Genomic DNA, 20,079 nt, shown 5'->3' on the forward strand with positions numbered 1-20,079 from the left:
ACCCCATTCTGTATTTTATGATTTAACACTGCCTGGGGTCCAGTATAAGCTGCAGAGGACTTGAGATTTTAGGTGCAGCGTGAAAGAGCTCACTTTTTGCAGGAAGGCTCGTGAAACTTTTGACATTCAACAGCTCAGAACAAGGAGCAAACATGCTGTGACGAGGATCACCTATGCACTCCCATCATGCAGGACTTGTGGAACTTGATCTTCAAAGCCACAGCCAGGCTGGGAGCTCTGATAAGCATTTTGGATCCTTTAAGAGCACACTTACATGCCAGAATAAAGGCAACAGCTTTGCTGCACCTGAGCAGACAGCAGGACAGCACAGGAGCAAGAATGCAGAAAGGCAAGTACAACCGGCCATGTCATGACCTAGACATTCCAGAGCCAAGAAGTGTGCTTTCTGGCCCACTAACCAGAGACCTTTTTGCCGAGGCCACAGAGTACAGGCACCAGAAATTTCAGGAAGAGCAATAACAAAGTCAAATAAAAACATTCCTGTAGTATCTCCTTAAGCAGCTTATGACTTTTGGCAACCTTGAGAGACTTGTTTGTTAATTTATCATGTAATGCTCAGTGTGGATGTTATCTCATGGCCTTGCTGAACTACACTTCTAGAAGGCCATCTCTGCTGACTTCAAATTCCAGTGTTTTCATAACCTTACAAGAAACTATTTATCTCATTTTGGGCATTTGCAGAGTGTAAGGTTAACCAAGAGCCAAATATAGCATGGGTGACGACTTTAAGACAGAACTCTCATAAAAGCAGCCTCAAGAGCTTCACAAATACAGAGTGCAAGACTTTGCTGTACCAGAGCTTAAGGTCCATCCAGCAGCCCAGTCGCCAGGACACTGGGTATGTCAGGGTACAGCTGCAGACACTTCTGACAGGAGCCACTCGCACCCACCTAGAACAATGCGTGTCCACTCCTGCTTGGTTTCGTAGTTACTTACAGTGATTTGTACAGCCAGAAGTCCCTGCCCGGCGTCCTTAGCATCCACAGCGAACTCCACAGGCAGGCTGGCTGGTATGCCATAGGAACTGAGCCCTGGTCCACTCGCTGTCACTTTGCTGGCATCATACGTAGGAAGCACCTTCACCTTGAAGGGACTTAAAGGGAAACCTGTTATCGCCCCCTCCTCCTAAGTCAATGGCTGACAGTTACTGCAGTACATGCTGACGGGTGGATACATCTCCCCTGCAGCAGGCTCAAACCACTGCTGAACCCTAAAGTCGTGCAAGGAGCTGCACTGCTTAAGTAGAAAGGGCCACAGACAGCCCTTACACAGCGCTCATGTGCTAGGAGAGCATAGTCAGGTCATTAAATCTTCAGTTCATCTAAGTTTAACTTCATCACCCTACCTGCGAGGAATCTCTTCATCAGCATATTTGACAGAGATCATATAGGGTCCCTCCTGCGTAGGGGTATACACCACCGTGTGGGTGCCATCTCCATTGTCTACTATATTAACAGGCTCCACAACTCCTAAAAAAGGAACAGATGAGTCTCTCAGATGCGCTACTAAAACTCAATTCCTCACCAGCCATTTGCTGCACAAAGCTCCAATATGCACTGCTCATTTACAGTTTGCAACAAGCTTTTTTTTTTTTTTTTTTTTTAAATGAAGGCAATGGGAGTGGATCAGTGATCAGCTTCCCTTATGTTTGTATTCAAGAGCCATTGACTTGAGATAGATTTGTTACCCATCACTCATCTGGGCTCCAGTCTTCTCACTGTAAACAAAAGCTAGCATGAAAATACTGGAGAAAAATCTGCCTTTCTGTACAGTCCAGGTCAAGAGTGATTGTTCAAAATACACCGAAGACCTTTTGAGAAAGAAAATGAGTAATGGTTATAATTGCCTGAACCATCATTTAGAAGATTACATACTGTTACTAGGATTCACTACACAGAATTGCTATGCACTAACTCGCTTTAGGGCTCATTCACCGAGTCTTTCACAATCAGGTATTTGGAAAGGCAGGCTCACTGCCTAGGCAGGAGAGCCCTGCAAGCTGCCAAAGTCCTAAGAAAGCAGGATCAATTATTTCAATTTGCATTAAGATAAATCTAAGACAGATTATGTGACATATCGGTTCAGATCAACACACAAAGCAGTCTACAATTACAAGTTGGCTTTAAAACACAGGAAGGATTAGCAGTAAAGCAATTGCAAAAGAAACATATAGTTGCCATGCAAAGCCCAAAAGCAACACCGTTGGTTCCCACTCCCTCCTCCAGATGATTCTTGCTGTTGCCAATTGGATTTCCGAGAGCCAAAATTGCCAGTAGTTAGTCAGAGTTCAAACCTGTCTCAGTGTCACCCTTTGGATCACCTTTAAAGAAATCCGAAATCGCTTTCAACGGGGAGCGCCATCCCTTGGAATCCATCTCATCCACTAAAATTAAAGAAGGGTTACCTCCAGGGCCCCCGCACCAGCGTGACCTGACACTCGAGTGGGGAAGCAGCTCTCACCTCCTAGCAAGGCGAGACTTGCAGCCAAAAGGTACTCGGCTGCCAAGATACTGTGCCACCAAGACACAGCTTCCTAGGTTAACGCAAACATCGTTAACACTATCACTTGAGGGCCTTGCTGCTCTCTGGGGACCACTGAGGGCTTCGACCACATTTCAGAGACTCCTGCAACCCAGTGACCTGGGTTTCCCAAGTCACCTTTCGCATGTGAGACTTGGGATTTACTTTTTAATGCCTAAATCTAAGCCACAATAGTTCACCAGTGATGGTGACTCATCTCACTTCTCCCATCTCTGAAGATTAGGATAAAGCCAAAGACACTGCCCAAAGCAGCACTACCTAGGACAGTTGTTCTTCTACAGCATGACACAGGGGTCAGCTGTCAAGGTGCACACACTGTATGAACAGGAACAGAGGGAAATGTTCATTCAGGTGGTGTCACCACCTTTGCAAGCAGGGCCAGGATCATGTTACCCACACAAACACGAAGTTGAGGGCACAGCTGGATGAAGTACTTTGGTTCTTACCTCTGGGTCCTGCCACCACCACTTCGAGAGGTGCTACTCCTGCCTTGCTGGTGTCTACAGTGAAGGACTGTGGGATTTTGGCTCTAACAGCTGTTCCCAGACCTGGTCCTGCTATCTTCACCTTGCTGGGATCCACAACATCCTTCACAGGAACCTTGAAAGGACTGCCTGGAGGTCAACACAGCAAATGTTAAACACCACGGAGTTACAGGAAACCAAAGGTCTCTTTCTCTACTTTTCCTTGGGCTTTTTTATCACTATCCCCACAACCTCAGGCAGGAATGACAACCCCAGAGCCTCCATGCTACTTCTCTGCTTCTGCAAAAGCCAAAAGCATAATGATGGTGCTTCTCTGTTTTCACTGTCTACTCAACAATTCAGTTGTGATCCATCTGCTTCTCACAACTCAGAAAAATGGATGAAAGAAACCAGAAGCGCAAATGAAGTGTCATGCAGGCACTTGTTTGCTTCATATTTTACTAAGTTCAGTATGTTGACAAATAAAATGGGACCAATGGGAAAGAATCAGCTCACTCACAGTGTCTAGGAAGGAATACCTACGTGTATGCTGTATGACAGCATGTAAGAACTCAAACATTGCAGCAAAACGTGTCTGGCATTTAGGAGCATTCCATTCTTGGTATCAAGCAAAATATCCTTCTTTCAATCGCGAACTGCTGGATGCCAGATGTACCTGGAACTTTCCTTAAACCTACTTTACTTTAGCTTAACATCCAGTGCAAATGCATAAACGGGTAAACGTCTGGTTTATGAAACAGTTACTATGCTTTCTGCAGTGACCAAAACTGGCAGCAGTTAATATAATCCCCATGACAAGCTCACCCAATAGGCCATCTTACTGCAGAACAGTCTTGAAGGCATCCACATACCAAAGGGCTACTTTTTTTGACCTAATGTATTATGCACCACTTGTGCATAATACCAGTTATTTGGCAAGTGCTAGCATCCTTTTCCCCATCCCACCCACCTGTACCCACCCTTTTGTTCCCCTCTGTGGGCATTACACTCTTGACAAGGCTCCTCCACATCCCCACAGAGGCTGTTTCAGAAATGAGAGGAGACTGCAGCCCTTCCTCAAAACTACTGCTTCACAGCACAAAGCACTCCACACTTCCCTGCCAGGTACGAGGAACAAACGCCACCACTATTTCTGCCTGAATTCCCAGGAACAGCAGAAAGTCAAAACCTCAACAGCCCCCAGTACGAGTGAGATGCAGTCAAAGCACCAAGTCCTTAGCTCAATGCCTTCCCTCTTCTGAAAGTCACTGAGCAAGAGCTCTTACCAGGAATATGCTCTCCCCCGTATGTGATGTTAACATCGTAGTCTCCTGGAACGTAAGGAACGTACTCGGCGCTGCAGCTCCCATCCTTGTTATCTTTACAGCTTATTTTAGACTCTGAAGGTCCTTCAACAGTTATTCCAAGGCCACCAATTCCTGCCCCTCTGCAAGACAGAAACACGCATTGTTAGAATTACCTGCTTCTAACAGGACCTTCATAGCCTTTGCACACTCTGGCTGCATTTTTACCCTTATTGGAAACACAGTAACCCGACTTCTGATGTTCAGCCTTCAGCATCCTCTGGCATGCAAAGCCATTCAGCATAACCTCACTCGCGTGTTCCTAGAATATTATCCTCAACCTCTATCGACCCCTAATCTCTGCAGAGCAGAGTGCTCAATATGCGATGAGGTAGCACACACAGTAATCAGGACAACCCACTACATTCCTCCCTCCCTGAGATATTCCTTAAGGATCAAGTAGGCCCAATTACCTGGTGACAACTGAAAAGGCATTTGGCTGATTTGTGAAAGCTTCTTTGAGTCCGGGTCCTTGTGCCTTCACACGTGATGGATGGCAGCCCTCTGTCACATTCACTCTGAAGGGGCTGTTTGGCACAGCTACACCATCATACGTTACGCTGACTGCATGCAGACCTGTTAAGAGGGGGAAAACACATCCCAGATGCCCTAAATATTCTCATCACTTAACATCACTTCTACAAGATGCTACAGACTTAAATGTCAGTATATGGGTAAGAGCTTCCTCCTGCATTTCACAAGACTTTACTAGTGTTTCATAACCGAGATGCCATCTATGCACTGTTCTTATGAAGCCAAGTTACTGTAAAAGTCAGTTCAAGTTAAAATAGAGCTACTTCCTGCAGAATTAGCTCCTCTACTGGCAAAAATCTTGCTAAGATGCCAACAAGTTACTGGCAGACCTCAGCAGTTTGCCAAATGAAAGTGTCAGAAGAGCTGCTTCTCTTGGTTTTCCCTTCAAGTAAAAATAACAAAAACCCCAGAGGTTACCCTTTTCAAATGGCGTGTACTCTACTGAATACGTTCCATCGGCATTGTCTTGGATGAGACAGTCAGTGGGGGAGCCGGACGGGCTTGTGATCTGTGTCCTGATGTGGTCACCACCAGCCTTCGTTAAAGGTCGGGCATCCACAGTGAACTCTGTTGTAGCTTCTCGGAAGACATCTGCAGGATACGTTTTGAAGAGTCACTTCAAGAACCACATGTATTTCCCATAAGAAAACATCTTGTGAACCAGCATGATAAACAACTCACTTGGGAACACAACGAAACACCCCCGTCCAAGGGTCACCATGGGAACACGCAAGGCTATTACAACTTTTAATGCTCAGAATACTCTGTGCAGGATAAAGGACCACAAGTCCTACAAACTCTGATAACAACAGTTACTCTCACCTTTCCCTTCCACTCCTGGCCCAAACACTTTAACTCTGCTTGTGTCCACAGCTGGCTCCACTTTGACCCGGGCTGGGAATTTAGGCACTTGGTCTCCTCCGTATCTCATCTTGATAGTGTACATGCCAGCTGAGAGTGGCACGTATGTTACGACATAGGTCCCATCTTTGTTATCATCGATCTGGACCTCAGCTTTGGAACCAGTATCCGACACCATGTCCACCCGCAGGTCCCCAGGACCTGCTTCCGTGCAGTCGACGTTCAGCAGCCCTGCCTCACCTACTTTACCACGTTCCAGACCCGGACCCGTGGCAATGACTTTAGAGACATCAAACGGCATTTCTATGTCTGCCTTAAATGGTGAACCAGGAATGTGAACTTCTTCAAAGAGGATGTTTACAAAATACTCTCCAGGCTTTGTAGGCAAGTAGGAAACGGAGCAGGTTCCATCACCATTGTCGGAGCATTCAATTTTAGCTTCACATGGGCCTTCTACTGTCAAACCCAAACCTCCAGTTCCTGCCCCTTTGGTATCTATCATGAACTGGGCTGGTTTTCCAACGAGGCCCCCTCGAAGACCTGGACCATGAGCTTTTACCTAGAAGAAAATAAGCTGTTGAGCTAAACTCATTTTTTCATGTTATTGCTGGCACAGACTACCTAGACAGACTTGCTTGTAATGGGACTATTAACAAGCTCTTAACAATACACAGAAAGCAATGTCTCCTTTGCCACTCCTCCCAGTTTTACTGTAAAGTTGGTATCTCTCCTCCAAAAGGGTTTCTACGCAAGGATGTTCATACTGTCAGCATAGCTGTTTTTATATAGCCATGGGATATAAAAGGTAGAAAAGTTACAATATTAGAAAAGTTACAATATTTGATGTCTCTATACACATTTTTCTTGAAATCTATTTCCTTAGAAAGAAGTATCTCAATACAGTCGAGATGCTTAGGAAGCCAACTTCTATTAAATTAGGAGCAATACTTGTATTTGCCACACTATGGAGGATGCTTGCAGTGTTCTTCATTAGTTCAATGTTTTTTCAAATACAGTGTTATAGGAATGACTTCCAGGAGTGCTCTGAGCAAGCATGTTCCTGGGTCTGGTTTGGCCAAAATCAAGCCAAGCCTCATGCAATAGCCCACAATTCAGTTTTGAAGTACCAGTTGCTGTTACAGTCGTAAACCATTCACTTACCTTAGAGGGGTCTGGAGGTAGAGTGGCCTCCACAGTATAGGGGCTCCCTGGGATTGGGTTGCCATCGTAACTCACATCCACCACGTACAGTCCTTCTTCCCTTGGGATGTATTTTGCAGTGCTGCAGTCCTTACCCAGAACCGGTTCCACCAGACACGGCACAGACTTCCTCATAGGACTGGAAATATTAACATCGAGTTTACCTTGCCCACCAGCTCCTTTGGTATCAATTACAAATTCCTGATCCTTTCCTACTTCCACTCCTGAAAAAGACAAAACCCGTATCACTACATTAACTACTCAACATCACACAGTGCTCCAAGAAATCTGTCGTGCATATACCACCGAGGGAGCAAGCACTGGCAGTGCCCTGCTCAGTCTGCATCCCTCTGCACGCAAAAAACCCTGCCAAAAACAAACAAACAAAAAACCCAAAAAGAAACTTAAGTGCTTTGGTTAAGTAGAGCTACAATGCTGCAGTGCTAAACAAGCCTGTAAAACACGGCCTGTTTTGTACATTTTACTGTTTGTAAAACAAATGCTGTGCTTTTTGTCCCTGCGCTGGTTTGCGCTACAGCTCCTTTGACAACAGCAGCTTGCTGAAAGGCGGCACACCACAGCCCTGACTTTGAAGGGCCACGGCAGCCCAGCCAGTATCAGAGGCTCATTTCAGGAACGCAATATTTCACAGACCTAAGTTCTTCTGCTCTTAGAAAACAAAGAGATTGTATGAATGACACTGTAGCAGTTACATGTATTTGAACAAACAGCCATCTAGACCCAAGGAAACAAGATTTCATCAGCAGGTGTCCAGCCTGGTAAAGAATCCAGCTCTGCTCACAAGGGATTAAACCCCAACACATGCTTTGTCCACATTGCTATGTAATCTTTCCCCCCAAAAAATCTAAATTGAAATTCAGTCCTCAAGAGGACCAGCTAAGTCAGAGTGGTCAAGCTATAAAGTTGGAGCTGGTTAATCCCCAACTGTAGCAAGTTAAAAAGAAGCTTGTTTTGCCTACTTCTGTTCCAGCAGGACATGTTGGCTATTGCCCAGATTCAGGAGACACTTCAGAGGCAAGCTACGGGGCTTATGCCCAGAGGTACTTACTGTTTTCGAGTCCATTGACTTTAACCTTGCTTAGGTCTAGCGGAGCAGCAACACCCACAGTGAAAGGGCTTTTAGGGATAGGATCACCACCATAAGTTACCAAAACCTTCATTGGACCCTAGTTGGAGAATTTACAAGTTAACTCAGTTCCTCACTTCATACAGACATACTAACATCTGAACAGTACATAACCACTTCAACCTAATTCACTTCAGCTGACCACAGCCAAACTTACTGGTTTATGAACTCTCAAGCTCTCATCTCACTGCAACCCTTCAAAGTATTAAATGGTTTTTAATTTAATGCAGGAAGAGAGAAAAAGACAGTTCTTTCCAACATTTAATTAGACTATATTCAAGCTGCCTGGCAAAACTCCGGCTCGGGCTGGCTCCCACCCTCCCAGTGCTCGGACCCGACAGCTGAATGAAAGTCCCAGTGCTCCAGACCAGGTATCCCCTTCCACTGCACGAAGAGGCCAGGCCAAAGCCAAGCCTGCAAAGAGGCCCTATTATTACGGCATCTGAAATACCAGGGTTTTAAGCTTTACAAGTCAGAAAGATTAATGCTCTTGTGTATTTTGGCTGGAATACCACACAGCCATGGCAAGCTCCAGCCCACGATGTGTGCTCCTTTTAGTCTCTCCTACCGCAGTCCATATTTTAGCTATATTCACTGTTTACTTACTTTTCATTCTTGGCTGGTTCAGCTCCCAAGTGAAATAATCATGGATATTTCACACAAGCTAGCAAATAGCTTCCATGATTATTCTTGGTTGTTTTTAGACAACACACACACGGGTAGCTGTAGCAACACCGTGAGATAGATAAGGCTGAGTAAACAGCAATAAACCAAGGCTCCTCTGCTGCTGACGCGGCCCCTCAGGAATTTAGCTACCTAGTCCTTCCTCCCTGCCCTGAAGAGTCCACAGCCTCATTCGTTATGAGCCTGAGAAAGACAGGGTCCAGGAACAATCTATATGCTCACAGCCTGGAGGGACAACAAGGCTACTCATTTCATCTCCTCTTTTTAACCATTGCTTTCCTGCCGCTGCTATCTGTGAGCACCTCTAAGTCCACAGGTCCCAATGACCCAAGGTCCCCCATGACCCTCCAAATGGGAGATCCAAGTGGGAAACCTGGTTTGGGCATCCTGGCTTGTTTCACCACTGTTTTTCCACATGAAACATGGCAATCTGGTACTGCTCACACACACATGCGTGGAATTCAGATGACTTTGCTCCCTTCTGCATACCAACCCTGACTGAATAAGCAAAAGCTTCTCCAAACAGGCACGCCAGCCACATCCTGAGATCATGCAACTGCTTTATCCAAAAACAAACGCGAGCTCTATGGTGCTTCCAAGAATGCTAATCCAGCATTACCAGATAAATAATGCTGCAGTCCTCTTTCACATAGCTAAGTTCAAGGAAGCTGGTGCAGATGACTGAGTAGCTCATGAGTTTGTTCATCAGAACAAGAGCAGTAAAGCACCAACATCTTCAGAAATACACAAGATTCATCCATTCTGGCATTTAATGGCCCTGTACAAATATGCATGCAAGCATAAGGAAAAATATTTCCAGTTATTAGCAGCTTCCACTTTCAGCTCTTTAATGGTGTTGCTAGGAAGCATATGTCTGAACCAAAACAAGCTAGACTGAATTTTTTTCCAACCCAAGGGCAAACCTCAAATACAGACAAATACTTTGACACATTTAATCTGCAGCCCAACTTCCCTCCTCGGCACCAATTCATTCACCTTCCTACTGGGGAGCTGCGGCACCACCACCCAAAGACCGTGCTTTTTGTCCCTGCGCTGGTTTGTGCTACAGCTCCTTTGACAACAGCAGCTTGCTGAAAGGCGGCACATCACAGCCCTGACTTTGCAGGGCCGCAGCAGCCCAGAGCAGCGGCCAGCTCCGTTTTGGACCCCGGCAAGGTTGGCCACCTTTCCTCTTCAACTGATAAGGTGTGGAATGACAACATGAGCTGTGGACTACTGCTTCAATATCTCACTTGTTCCCAGAAAACAGTGACAAGCTATTAGCAACTACACTAGAAAACTGCATTACTGCTTTCCCATCCTAACTGTCCTGCAGGCTTTAGGGATCCCAGGGAACAGGGATCAGGACACCCTGGCAAGTTTTATCTGCTTGTTCCTCTGTGCACGGGTACCAGGGAGTGAGGTCACGGCACTATGGCAACATGAGCCGTTCGCTCCTGTATTCCTACAGGAGTCGGACGTACCTGCTGTATTGGAGTGTACCTAACAGTGTGGGAATAGTCATAGTTGTCAATGATATCCAGATCTGCCACCGCCTCTCCTGGCACCGGGCTGCTGAACTGCACATCCAGCAGCGCTTTTCCAGCTCCCTTGGTGAACACAGTGAAGTGCGTTGGCTTGCCATTTTCCACGCCTGAAGAAAAATGTTAAGTCTAATTTATGCAGAGCTCGCACACAGAAACTGTTCCCAAGAAGCATTTGGTACCTATAAAGCCCAGTCAAACAAAATGCCAAGGGAACGGAGTCATTTCCAATTGCCTGGCACCCCACCCCGCTGTATCCAAGACTGCATCCCAGCAATGCTCAGCCTGGCAGTGGCTAGTCTGCAACAGCCCCTTACAGTCTAGCACTGGCCACACCAACCCATCCCAGCTCTCACCAGTTTTGTTCAGCCCAGGTCCTTCAGCTTTCACTTTGCTGGCATCATGCGAGGGGTCCACTTTGACTCTGAATGGGCTGGCAGGAATTTCCTGTAACCGAAACACAGCTCTAAGCATAACCAGGGCACACTTCACTAGCCAAAACTAGACAGATAATAATTTTAAGATACTTTTGCTTTAATTCCAGCACCATCTTGATTAAAATTTCACCCCACTTAAACACTCTGCTCTGCCTTACTGAGTAGTATCATTCAAAGTCTGGGGCAAAGTTAACAGCTGGACAGTTTGCAGGGCCCCCCCCCCTTTTTTTTTTAAGGAAAACTCATTTTTATTCCCATGTTCCTTGGGCAGACACTTAAGTTTTCTATTCTTTAGAAAGCAGCTTTGCCCCATCACTCATTATGCCAGCCCAACACATCACATACTTAAGCTTCAGTGCCTCCAGCCAACCCCTCTCATTTGTGTACATTCAAGTACTACAGAAGTGTTTTTAGAAATGGTGACCAAAGTGCATGTGAGCTGAAATGGAAGAAATCAGCTGTGAACTGGCACGTGCTTGGTGATCAGACTCCAAAATGAGGCTGTGAAATGAAGACTACAAACCTCTCCTGCAAAAAGCACTTTAATAGTGTAGCGCCCAGCAGCAGGTGGTGCGTATTTCACTGTGAACGTATCATTAGCATTGTGGATGATGTCAAAATCTATGTCTTCTTCCTCATCGCTGACCACACGAGCATCACACTTAATTCCAACACTGACATCACCTAGGAAAAGCAAATGGAGGTTTTACTACTGCACAATACAGACACTGCCAGCCAAACAGCCAGCACATTCCCATTTCCAGCAGTTGTTCAAGTCACCATGTTAACTGATGTAACAGATCACATCACAGTACATTGCAATGTTCTGCTTCCCAAGATTTTTCCACAAAACAAGGAAAACCAGCATGAAACAGTACATAATCCCCTTGCACAACCTGTGGTTCTGATACAGACTCAGCCTGCCTTTACCTTCTCCTGCATCTGTGCAGTCAACAGTGAAGTGGGTCGGCTCGTTTGCTTTCAGGCCCGTTCTCTCCACACCAGGTCCAAACACTTTCACTTTCTGAGGATGACTCCCTTGGCCTATAAGGACCTACATGGATTCACAACGGTCAGAATCAGACAACTGTGTCATACTTGAGATCAGTCAAGTCAGAGCATTGCTTGGACAGGGGCTACAGGAGAACAGTACCAAAGTAAGAGTGAATTGCCTGGCTCCCCCAGGCTGCAGCTGGACTGACAGGCAACCTCCGACACCTGCGCTTGTAAAAACAGAAAGCTTTTTTTAAGAATCTATCCACCTGAAAAAAGGGAGCAGAAGGGCATACCTCCTTGAAATTCACAGAAGAGTTTTATCATCCCAGTTGTAACGACAAGTAGTTCTGAGCATGAGTGTCCTACTTGGCTAGAACTAGTAATATCCACCTCTGCACTTACCCTAAATGGGCTGTTGGGCACGTTGGCTCCTCCCCAGACAACAGAAATTGTATGTTTGATTGGTTTAACTGGCACATAAGAACAGGCAAACACACCATCAGGCTTGTTCTTTATCTGGATCTCGATAGGGTTTCCTTCTCCATCCTAAAAAAGCAGAAGGTTCAGGTACTTTAAAAGTGTTTGTATAGCTTGAACAACCCAGAAGCGTTCCAAGATGTGGGGGTTTTTGTTTTAGTGTCCACACACACACCCCCCCCCCGGAACTGCAGCTCAGAAATACTGAAGAAACATGCAAATTACACTCCTGTTAAGTCTTCCTTATCTAACACTTGCTCATTCCTAACACCATCCTCCAACACATTTTAACAAGCTTGCCTGAAATTCACAGGCTCCAAGACACTTTGTGCACTTCCAAATGACAACTCCAGGCAATTACAGCTTGCTTTGCTGAGAAGACTCCAAGTAAGGAGGCAAAGACATGTATTTCATACGCCAGGGAGAAGTCACCTTGTCTTGAGTTAGGTTTGTTGCCTGACTACATTACACAGATCAAAGCACAGAGCTTTGAGAGAAATACACATGCTCAGAGTTAAGTGGTGTGCAAGTAGAAATACTTAAGACATTTTTCTCAACAGTATTAAAGCCCTTTTGCTCAAGTTTCACATAGCTGCCCTTGGCTTCTTACCTGTGCATACATCTTCAGAGGTGCTTTACCGGCGTCCTTGGTTTCAACTGTGAATTCGGCAGGATTGTTCACTATACAGCCAGTCTTCTCCAAGCCTGGGCCATAAGCCTTCACCTAAAAAAAAAACCCCACCCCAAGAGTCTTAGTTTGCAGTTCAGAAAAGTAAAACTAAGCGATTTATTTCTAAAAAACTTCCCCTTCCCACAAAACCCATGAAGCATGGGATACAAGTAGAGGCTAGTGTGAAAGTTGAGAATTTGGACTAATTCAGCAAGTTTTCATTACATTAAATCAAAACCACAACTGTGTTATTAGAAAAAGCTGAGTAATATCTGGCTAGAGCATGGCAAATTCAAAACTTTAAGTAGAGGCAGCTTAAGAGTCAAGTCTGTTACCAGAAGCCTTCAGAAACATCTCTACTGTAGTTGTTATCAAAGACATGTTATGCCATGGGTGAATTCTTATACACCACCTTATCTGGGTTGAAGTCTCCTGAAGCCGGTCGGATGAAGGCCATGTAAGGGCTGTCTTTTATGTCCTCATCATCACACATGATGTGCACAGCATATTCGCCAGGCTCTTTGGGCCAATACTTCACATCACATGAGCCATCATTCTTGTCATCACACTCAATTTTAGCCTGAGAAGGGCCTTCTATTGCAAACCCTGAAAAAGGAACAAGTAAGTTCCTTGTGTTAGGTTTGCAGTGGCTGCTAATTTAACACCTCTTCCCCAAACTGCTTTTTATTAGCCATAACCACACCTGATGCTCTCTATCACCCTTCTTCAGCAATATAGGAGATAACCCATCATTCCCTTCTGGATCTCATCCCACAAAACCAGATTAACACTCCAGATCACACACATTCCTGTCTCTAGGACTTTGATACTTTAAGTTTGTGTTTAGACCCAAACATGTTACAGACATGTTTTTTTACTGCTGGGAAAGCTATTGTTTCTCATGAGTTCATTGCTAGTGTTGCAATATATAAATATTTCAGGCAAACTAAGTAACATACCAAGAGAGCCAACTTCTGTGCCAATGGACTCTACCACAAAGTCAGCCGATTTGCCCACAATCCCCTCATGCAATCCTGGCCCCCAGGCGCGCACTTTCTGAGGACCTGCTTCATGACCCACTTGAACTTCAAAGGGGCTACAAGAGAACAGCAAGCATGGGATTAGAAATTAAGACAAATACAGCATCCACGTTTTTCCCCAGGGATTTTAATGAGGCTTTACATTGGATTTCCCAAATTAACAGATGCTATCGTGTGGTGGCACTGTGCCCAGCAGACTGTCTTTCTAGAAGAGAGGTCATCCAACCCATCACGTGCTTACATCTTGCGCCACAAATCCTGAGTGCCAAATACTTGGCTTGCACTGCTTGCTGTTAGCCCTGGACACTAAAATAACAGATCCTTTCAAAAACTCACAGCAAAGTCCAAGCTGCATGATCCACCGAGTTTTATTGGGTTTTGTATTCAGCAAGACTGATGCGAGTCACCCTTCAAAGCTTTCCCAACATAAGCTACTGCAGCCCTAAAACAGGCCATAGATAAACTATCACAGCTACTGATTGCCACTAACTTTGTCGCCTCACAGTTTCTTCAAAGGTCAGCGTTCCTTTAAAAGCCCAACAACTACACAACCCACCAAAGGGCACAAAAACTCAAAAAAAGCTACTTCTAACTCACCTTTTTGGGATGTTGTGCCCACCCCATGTAATCGTGACAACATACTTCCCTGGGGTAGCTGGATAATATTCAAATGCATATACACCATCCATAAAGCCTTTTTGTTTCACCAGCTCCTCCAAGCCCTCTGTTGAAAGATCAGTTCAGCATTAAACTTAACAGCTTCCATCCTGCCTTCAATTACTCAGACAAGTTCATGTTTTCTAGTATTTATTTTAGCTTGCAAGAATAAAGTTCTTCCACCAGAAAAAAAGGTCAGGTTATAAGGGAAGTTAGTTCTAGCTGCCCTCTAGGACAAAGACAGCAAGCACTTCCAGAAGAAATACAGCAGAAAGTATTTTAAGTTACCAGACTTAATAGGTTCCCTTGTGTTTTATTTTCTTAGTCTGCAGTATGATGCATGTCATATGTTAAAACAAAAAAGCTTAACATTTGTCAGACTTTGCAACCACAAGTATGCAGAGAATGCCTACTTTTCATTTTCTTCAAGATGAAGAATTTCGGGAGAAAAGCTTAATACACTAAAATTTACATCGATACGTCTGTTGCTTTTTTTTCCTCCCTAACCGCATTAAGCCACACAGTCAGACCACTGTGCGCGTGGAGGAGGTGAAGGCAATACAATGCACCTTTTAATACTGTCCCAGCTGGGGGGAGGCGACTGGCTCGCAAGTACAACACAAGCACAACAGCTCCCCGAAAGCAGCAGCACAGCCACCACTGCTGGCAGCCTCAGGAGCCTGCTGCACGAGCCAGCGGCCACCAGCACTCCCACCGCCCCAGCCTCCCACGGTCCAGGCAGAGGGCCACATCCAGAGCTCAGGACACAGCCAAGGACCTGGGGACAGATCCTGGCAGAAAGTCTCCATGTCAGCCTACAGGTTCCCTTGACCCTCTCCCTCCCTGGGTCATGTGCCTGTGCATCCATGCTCTTAGCCATTCCTAGCTTTATGAAAGCAGGAGACCCTGGAGTGTGACTTGCTCCCACAGATCGGATGAAGATGCAAAACCCATAAAGCTCAGAGGCCATGGCAGGCAGACACATGGATTTTCTCAGTTTTGCTATCTGATAATGCATTAAAATGGAGAGATGTAAAACCAGGTGTAATCTTACACAGCCCTGCAGATCAAAACCTTTACACTAAACACAAAGTACCAAGAAAGCCCTCTGAAATCTGGCCTTTTATGGTGATAAAAATCTCATTAGTTCCATCAGGCCACCACCTCCTTACTGCTCTTCCTTTCAGTCTCCACTTCCCTCCCTTCTCCAAAAGGCATCCACAGCACAATTTCACCCAAACGCTTACTTGGTCCCTTTATAGTCACTCCAAGATCTCCGCTGCCCGCTGCTCTCGTATCAACCTTGAAGTCAGCCGTTTCCCTCATGCGGATGCCCTTGGGCTGCAGACCTCTACCAGTGGCACGACACGCGTTTGGATTGCAGGCTGCAAGGAAATTTCAGACATCAATACCGTCTTTGATTCTCAACATACGCATAGCCTAGCCAGCCTGGAACAACCTTTAGTTTAAATGTTGACACAGGGCAACCACGGCTTAGCTTTCAGCACAAGTTTTAGCACTATAGCATTAAGGCAGACAGACAGGAGTCTGCCCAGCTGTTGTCTATGTCCCCTGGCTTTTGGGCAGTAGCGTTCACTACAGCCAGGCAACACTGACCCCCTACAAGGTCCATTTTTCAGAATTAAAGCAAACGCTGAAGCCCTGTTACTTTCCAATTTGATGCCATTTACCAATGCAAAAGTTTTACATAGCTGTCACATACAGATAGTCACCGGACTAGGTACAATCTTCTTGATGCCTTTTCACATTGAGAGGCACACTGCAGCATGGGGTGAAGTTTCCCTTTGCAGGTAAGCCCCAGTGAACAGTATTACTGTGCTGTTCTTTCAGAAGCACATGACTGGAATAACTGCTATTAGCAAAGTTGAGTTCTGCATGTGCTTCATTAAGAGATGTCACGTCAAAACCCCCTGCTTGTCACAGTTCATGCTTTCAGAAGCAAAGCCATCAAGCCCTCTACAGACCGAAGCAGCCATGGGTAGGGGCAGTAGGTTACGTATGGCTGAGCTTAAGCTTACGCTTGACCCCTTTACTCCAAGTGCTTCTCCAGGCCTGCAGAGTGGCTACGTAAATAAGTAATGTGCACTTATGGATAGTTTTCATTACACAGTCCCAGCTATCACATGGTCTTCAACTCCAGAGACCTGAAGGGTTTGAAGAGACTTACAAATAATCACAGCTTTCCAGCAGTGTAAACCCCACATGCATTTCCCCAAAATATGCCGTGCTTACAGCAGGAGCACAAGTCTGCCAAGCAGCTCAATAGGTTTTTACTTGTTTCAACAGCTTACAGGTTTTACCCTCACCCCTGCAGCAGCCAACATCGCTCCACATCCTACACTGGACAGTGTAAGCGAAGATCACATGCCATCTGCTAGCTCTGAAAACTCAGTGGGAGCGTACAGGAGCGTGCCCAACGTGGAGTGGGAACGGCTCACAGAGCCTTTACGCAACTGAGTCAGGCAGCTTGTGGTTAAGCCAGTTTCACTGATTGTGTCGCACACTGCTTCAGTTCGCTTGCAACTTTCTTCCCCAACCCCAACAAAACCAAAACCCCTTTTGGCTGGGACAAGCTGCAGGCTAGAAGCTTACAAAAAGCAAACATGACAGAGCATCCTGCACACCTCTTACCAACTATGAAGCCATTAGCAGTGAAGTCCAAAATTCCACAAATGGAGGGTAGCTCAGGAGAGATGAGCAGAGATCTAAAAGCATAGGAGCACGTAAGGATGGAACAGAAAGCAAGTTAGGTGTCAGTTAAGGAGGAAAACAGTAAATATAGTAATTTGAGGAGGAAAGGTGGAAAACGCAAGACACTGCATAGCTGCATAAAACAGTTCAAAAAAATACAAAGGGCAGCTTAACTTTCAGAGGTCTAGGCAGAAAGGGAACTCTAGCAACAAAAGCTGTATTACCATTAGAAAGCACTGTTTTACTCTGTGAATAAAGAGGTGACCCACTGAATCGGGTCTAAGATGTTGAAAGGTGCAGATAATGTCCAAGGCAAGATTCAAGCATATTCTGTGGTCACATACAAGGTGAAAAATGGCCATCAACATTTAGATGTGTTTTCAAAAAAAACATACCCTCTCCAATGAGAACATTGCAAGGCGTTTTGGGAATTGCCTCCCCAGCAAAAGTCACTTTGACAACGTGAGGACCAGCTTGAATAGGTTTGTAGGTGCAACGGTAGACTTGGTTGCCTTTGTCTTCCACTGCAATTTCAGCAAGGCTTCTCCCCTGAGGATCCTCCACTTCCACGTTCACGTCACCCACACCGGCACCTGCAAAGGAAACAAGCCCCGCTGAGCCTTGGCTTCCACACTGCAACATGCCTGTATTTAAGACCACAGCCAGCTGTCTGGGCTCAGCCAGCTTGTGCTCTGCTAGCATTCCTAGGCACAGCCTAAATGTTGAACTTCTTCTGACAGCAACTGGACATTTAAGGGGCGGGCATGACAGGATGGTGGCACCTCCATAAAGACAGGGCTCTGCTGCTCCATCCACACGGTTTCACAACAGTATTATAGGATTGAATACACATAAAGCCCACTTACCTACTGCTACTACTCTGTAGCACGCCCAATCAGCGACTAGCCCACAACTTTACCAGTCAGTTCAATCTCTCAAGCTTGGAAGCTGTTTAGATTAAGCAATCGGACAACATGCATGCTGGTCTAGACAAGGATCCTTCTCTGCTGGACTGTAAGTATTCTCTTTTGCTCAGACACCTGCTCCTCTCACATTTTATTTAACTCATCATGCAACAAAAACAGTTTTCCAGACACTTTCAGAAGCCAAACATGTCCTTACATGATTCAGACCACTCCCTTTTCCAATTAGAGGCTGAACATAACACTTCCCTTCACTATAACCACATTTAATTTTATATCTAAGCACCCTCAGGTAGAAGGCAATTTAAAATACACTACTCAGCATATTTCAGTGTTTAAATACTTCAAGTAACTGCCCTAAGTAGTTTCACATTGTTCTAAATGAATTAGCATTTGTAGCATCTTACTGACTCATTCCTCTAGGCTATGGCATTGGCCTAATAGCAGGCAGCAAGCCACATAGAGATGCCCTAATGAAGACTGTAGCCCTCTAATAATTACAAGAGAGGTTGAAACCAGCTCATCATTGAAGTATGAACTCAAAGTAGCACTGTGGCAGATTCTTTCTGTAAAGCTAATTACAGAACACAATAAGCATTTACAGTTTACTCGCAGTTCACCCTTCAGAGGTGGGCATTTCACATTCCTGCTTAAAATGAGTTGAGGGAAGAAATCAGCCAGGAACTTGCCTGCTGCCATTCAGCAAGCTCATGACAAATTTCTGGGTGATGCTCAGCTCCTTCCTGCCCCAGCTCAGCTCCATGCTTCAAACACTTCATACACAGCAGAAGTCTCCAGAGCAGCCCAACTATTGTTTCGCCTCTGAACCTGATGGGGCTGCAAATTCTCACCCACTTTTCAGTTAGGGTTGGTTTATTCCTCCATGGTTTAAGTGTTCCTCAAATTTGAGCAAGCTAGATGATTTCAGCACTCATTCATCCTGCTTACCTGCTGTGTAGAGGTCAAAGTAGGTAGGCTTGTTGGCAATGTTTCCTGTCGACTCCAGTCCCGGTCCCTTTGCTGTTACTTTGCTTGCATCTCCCTGGGCTTTGTCAACATTCACTTCAAATGGGCTCTTTGAGATGTGCTGCCCAGCAAACAGGACTGAAACCTAGAGACAGACAGCATCAGCTCCAACCCACCAGGCAGAGCTCAGTGTCACCACCACGCAGCCAAGCGTGGGGTCAAGCACCTGCGTTCCTAGCATGAAGAGCCTATGCCTCAAAGGTGAGAGAGACCATGCAATCCACAACCTTCACCCCGTCCACGTAACTGCTAGCCACCTCCTTAAAGTGCTGCTGATCACAGGGCCAGCCACACTAGCAGGGATGCTTGAATCGACATGTGCCAATACAAGGCAGATCACCATCCAGCAATGAAGTAGCAGCAAGAGTTACTTTTATCTTTTCAGGCTGGCTCTGGGACCAGCCACTCAGGCAAGTACCAAGCAATGGGATTATCCATCATAAACTTGCTTCTGCAGGTGTCAGGCAATAGAGCTGGGTGGGGAACGTTCTCTGCAAAACCCCTACGGCGTACAAGATCATCAGCAAAGAAACGCCTTATAGAAACAACATGGTACTTGCCTCTGCACCTCTGTGACAACCCACAAAACTGGTTTCATGAGCTGCAAGAAGTGGCCCCATGTGAGAGGAGAGCCAGCTGTAGCACTTGATACCCAAACACCCACACACTTTCTCCCAACACACACACACTCCCTTTTCCCTTGAGAAGGGGGCAGCCCAATAGCTCAAATGGAGAATTAAGGCCACATCAGGTTACTTTTTCTTCAAGACGCCCAGAGTGG

General features: G+C 45.7%; 1 protein-coding gene across 3 annotated transcripts in view; it reads right to left on the reverse strand.

The window, feature by feature from the left end:
- The window catches only part of FLNB (filamin B), a gene marked incomplete at its 3' end in the record, with an annotated part of 72,921 nt that overhangs the window by 20,874 nt on the left and 31,968 nt on the right, over positions 1-20,079 (reverse strand). For 2 of the 3 annotated variants that reach the window (XM_082004495.1, XM_082004494.1), the window contains exons 7-27: positions 19,221-19,383; positions 17,745-17,942; positions 15,885-16,022; positions 14,578-14,704; positions 13,900-14,036; positions 13,353-13,546; positions 12,881-12,994; positions 12,196-12,339; positions 11,728-11,851; positions 11,321-11,481; positions 10,717-10,807; positions 10,301-10,470; positions 8,055-8,172; positions 6,947-7,209; positions 5,747-6,344; positions 5,342-5,515; positions 4,804-4,966; positions 4,313-4,473; positions 3,009-3,176; positions 1,367-1,490; positions 958-1,114 (exon numbers count right to left, since the gene is read on the reverse strand). In XM_082004495.1, the coding sequence (XP_081860621.1) occupies positions 958-1,114; positions 1,367-1,490; positions 3,009-3,176; positions 4,313-4,473; positions 4,804-4,966; positions 5,342-5,515; positions 5,747-6,344; positions 6,947-7,209; positions 8,055-8,172; positions 10,301-10,470; positions 10,717-10,807; positions 11,321-11,481; positions 11,728-11,851; positions 12,196-12,339; positions 12,881-12,994; positions 13,353-13,546; positions 13,900-14,036; positions 14,578-14,704; positions 15,885-16,022; positions 17,745-17,942; positions 19,221-19,383 (3,687 nt within the window). Of the gene's footprint in view, positions 1-957; positions 1,115-1,366; positions 1,491-2,314; positions 2,405-3,008; positions 3,177-4,312; positions 4,474-4,803; positions 4,967-5,341; positions 5,516-5,746; positions 6,345-6,946; positions 7,210-8,054; positions 8,173-10,300; positions 10,471-10,716; positions 10,808-11,320; positions 11,482-11,727; positions 11,852-12,195; positions 12,340-12,880; positions 12,995-13,352; positions 13,547-13,899; positions 14,037-14,577; positions 14,705-15,884; positions 16,023-17,744; positions 17,943-19,220; positions 19,384-20,079 lie in introns of all 3 variants that reach the window. The other variant, XM_082004493.1, reaches the window with a different exon arrangement.

Source organism: Phaethon aethereus, assembly GCF_964289735.1.
Source record: "Phaethon aethereus genome assembly, chromosome: 11".
In the NCBI taxonomy this organism is placed as follows: Eukaryota; Metazoa; Chordata; class Aves; order Phaethontiformes; family Phaethontidae; genus Phaethon; species Phaethon aethereus.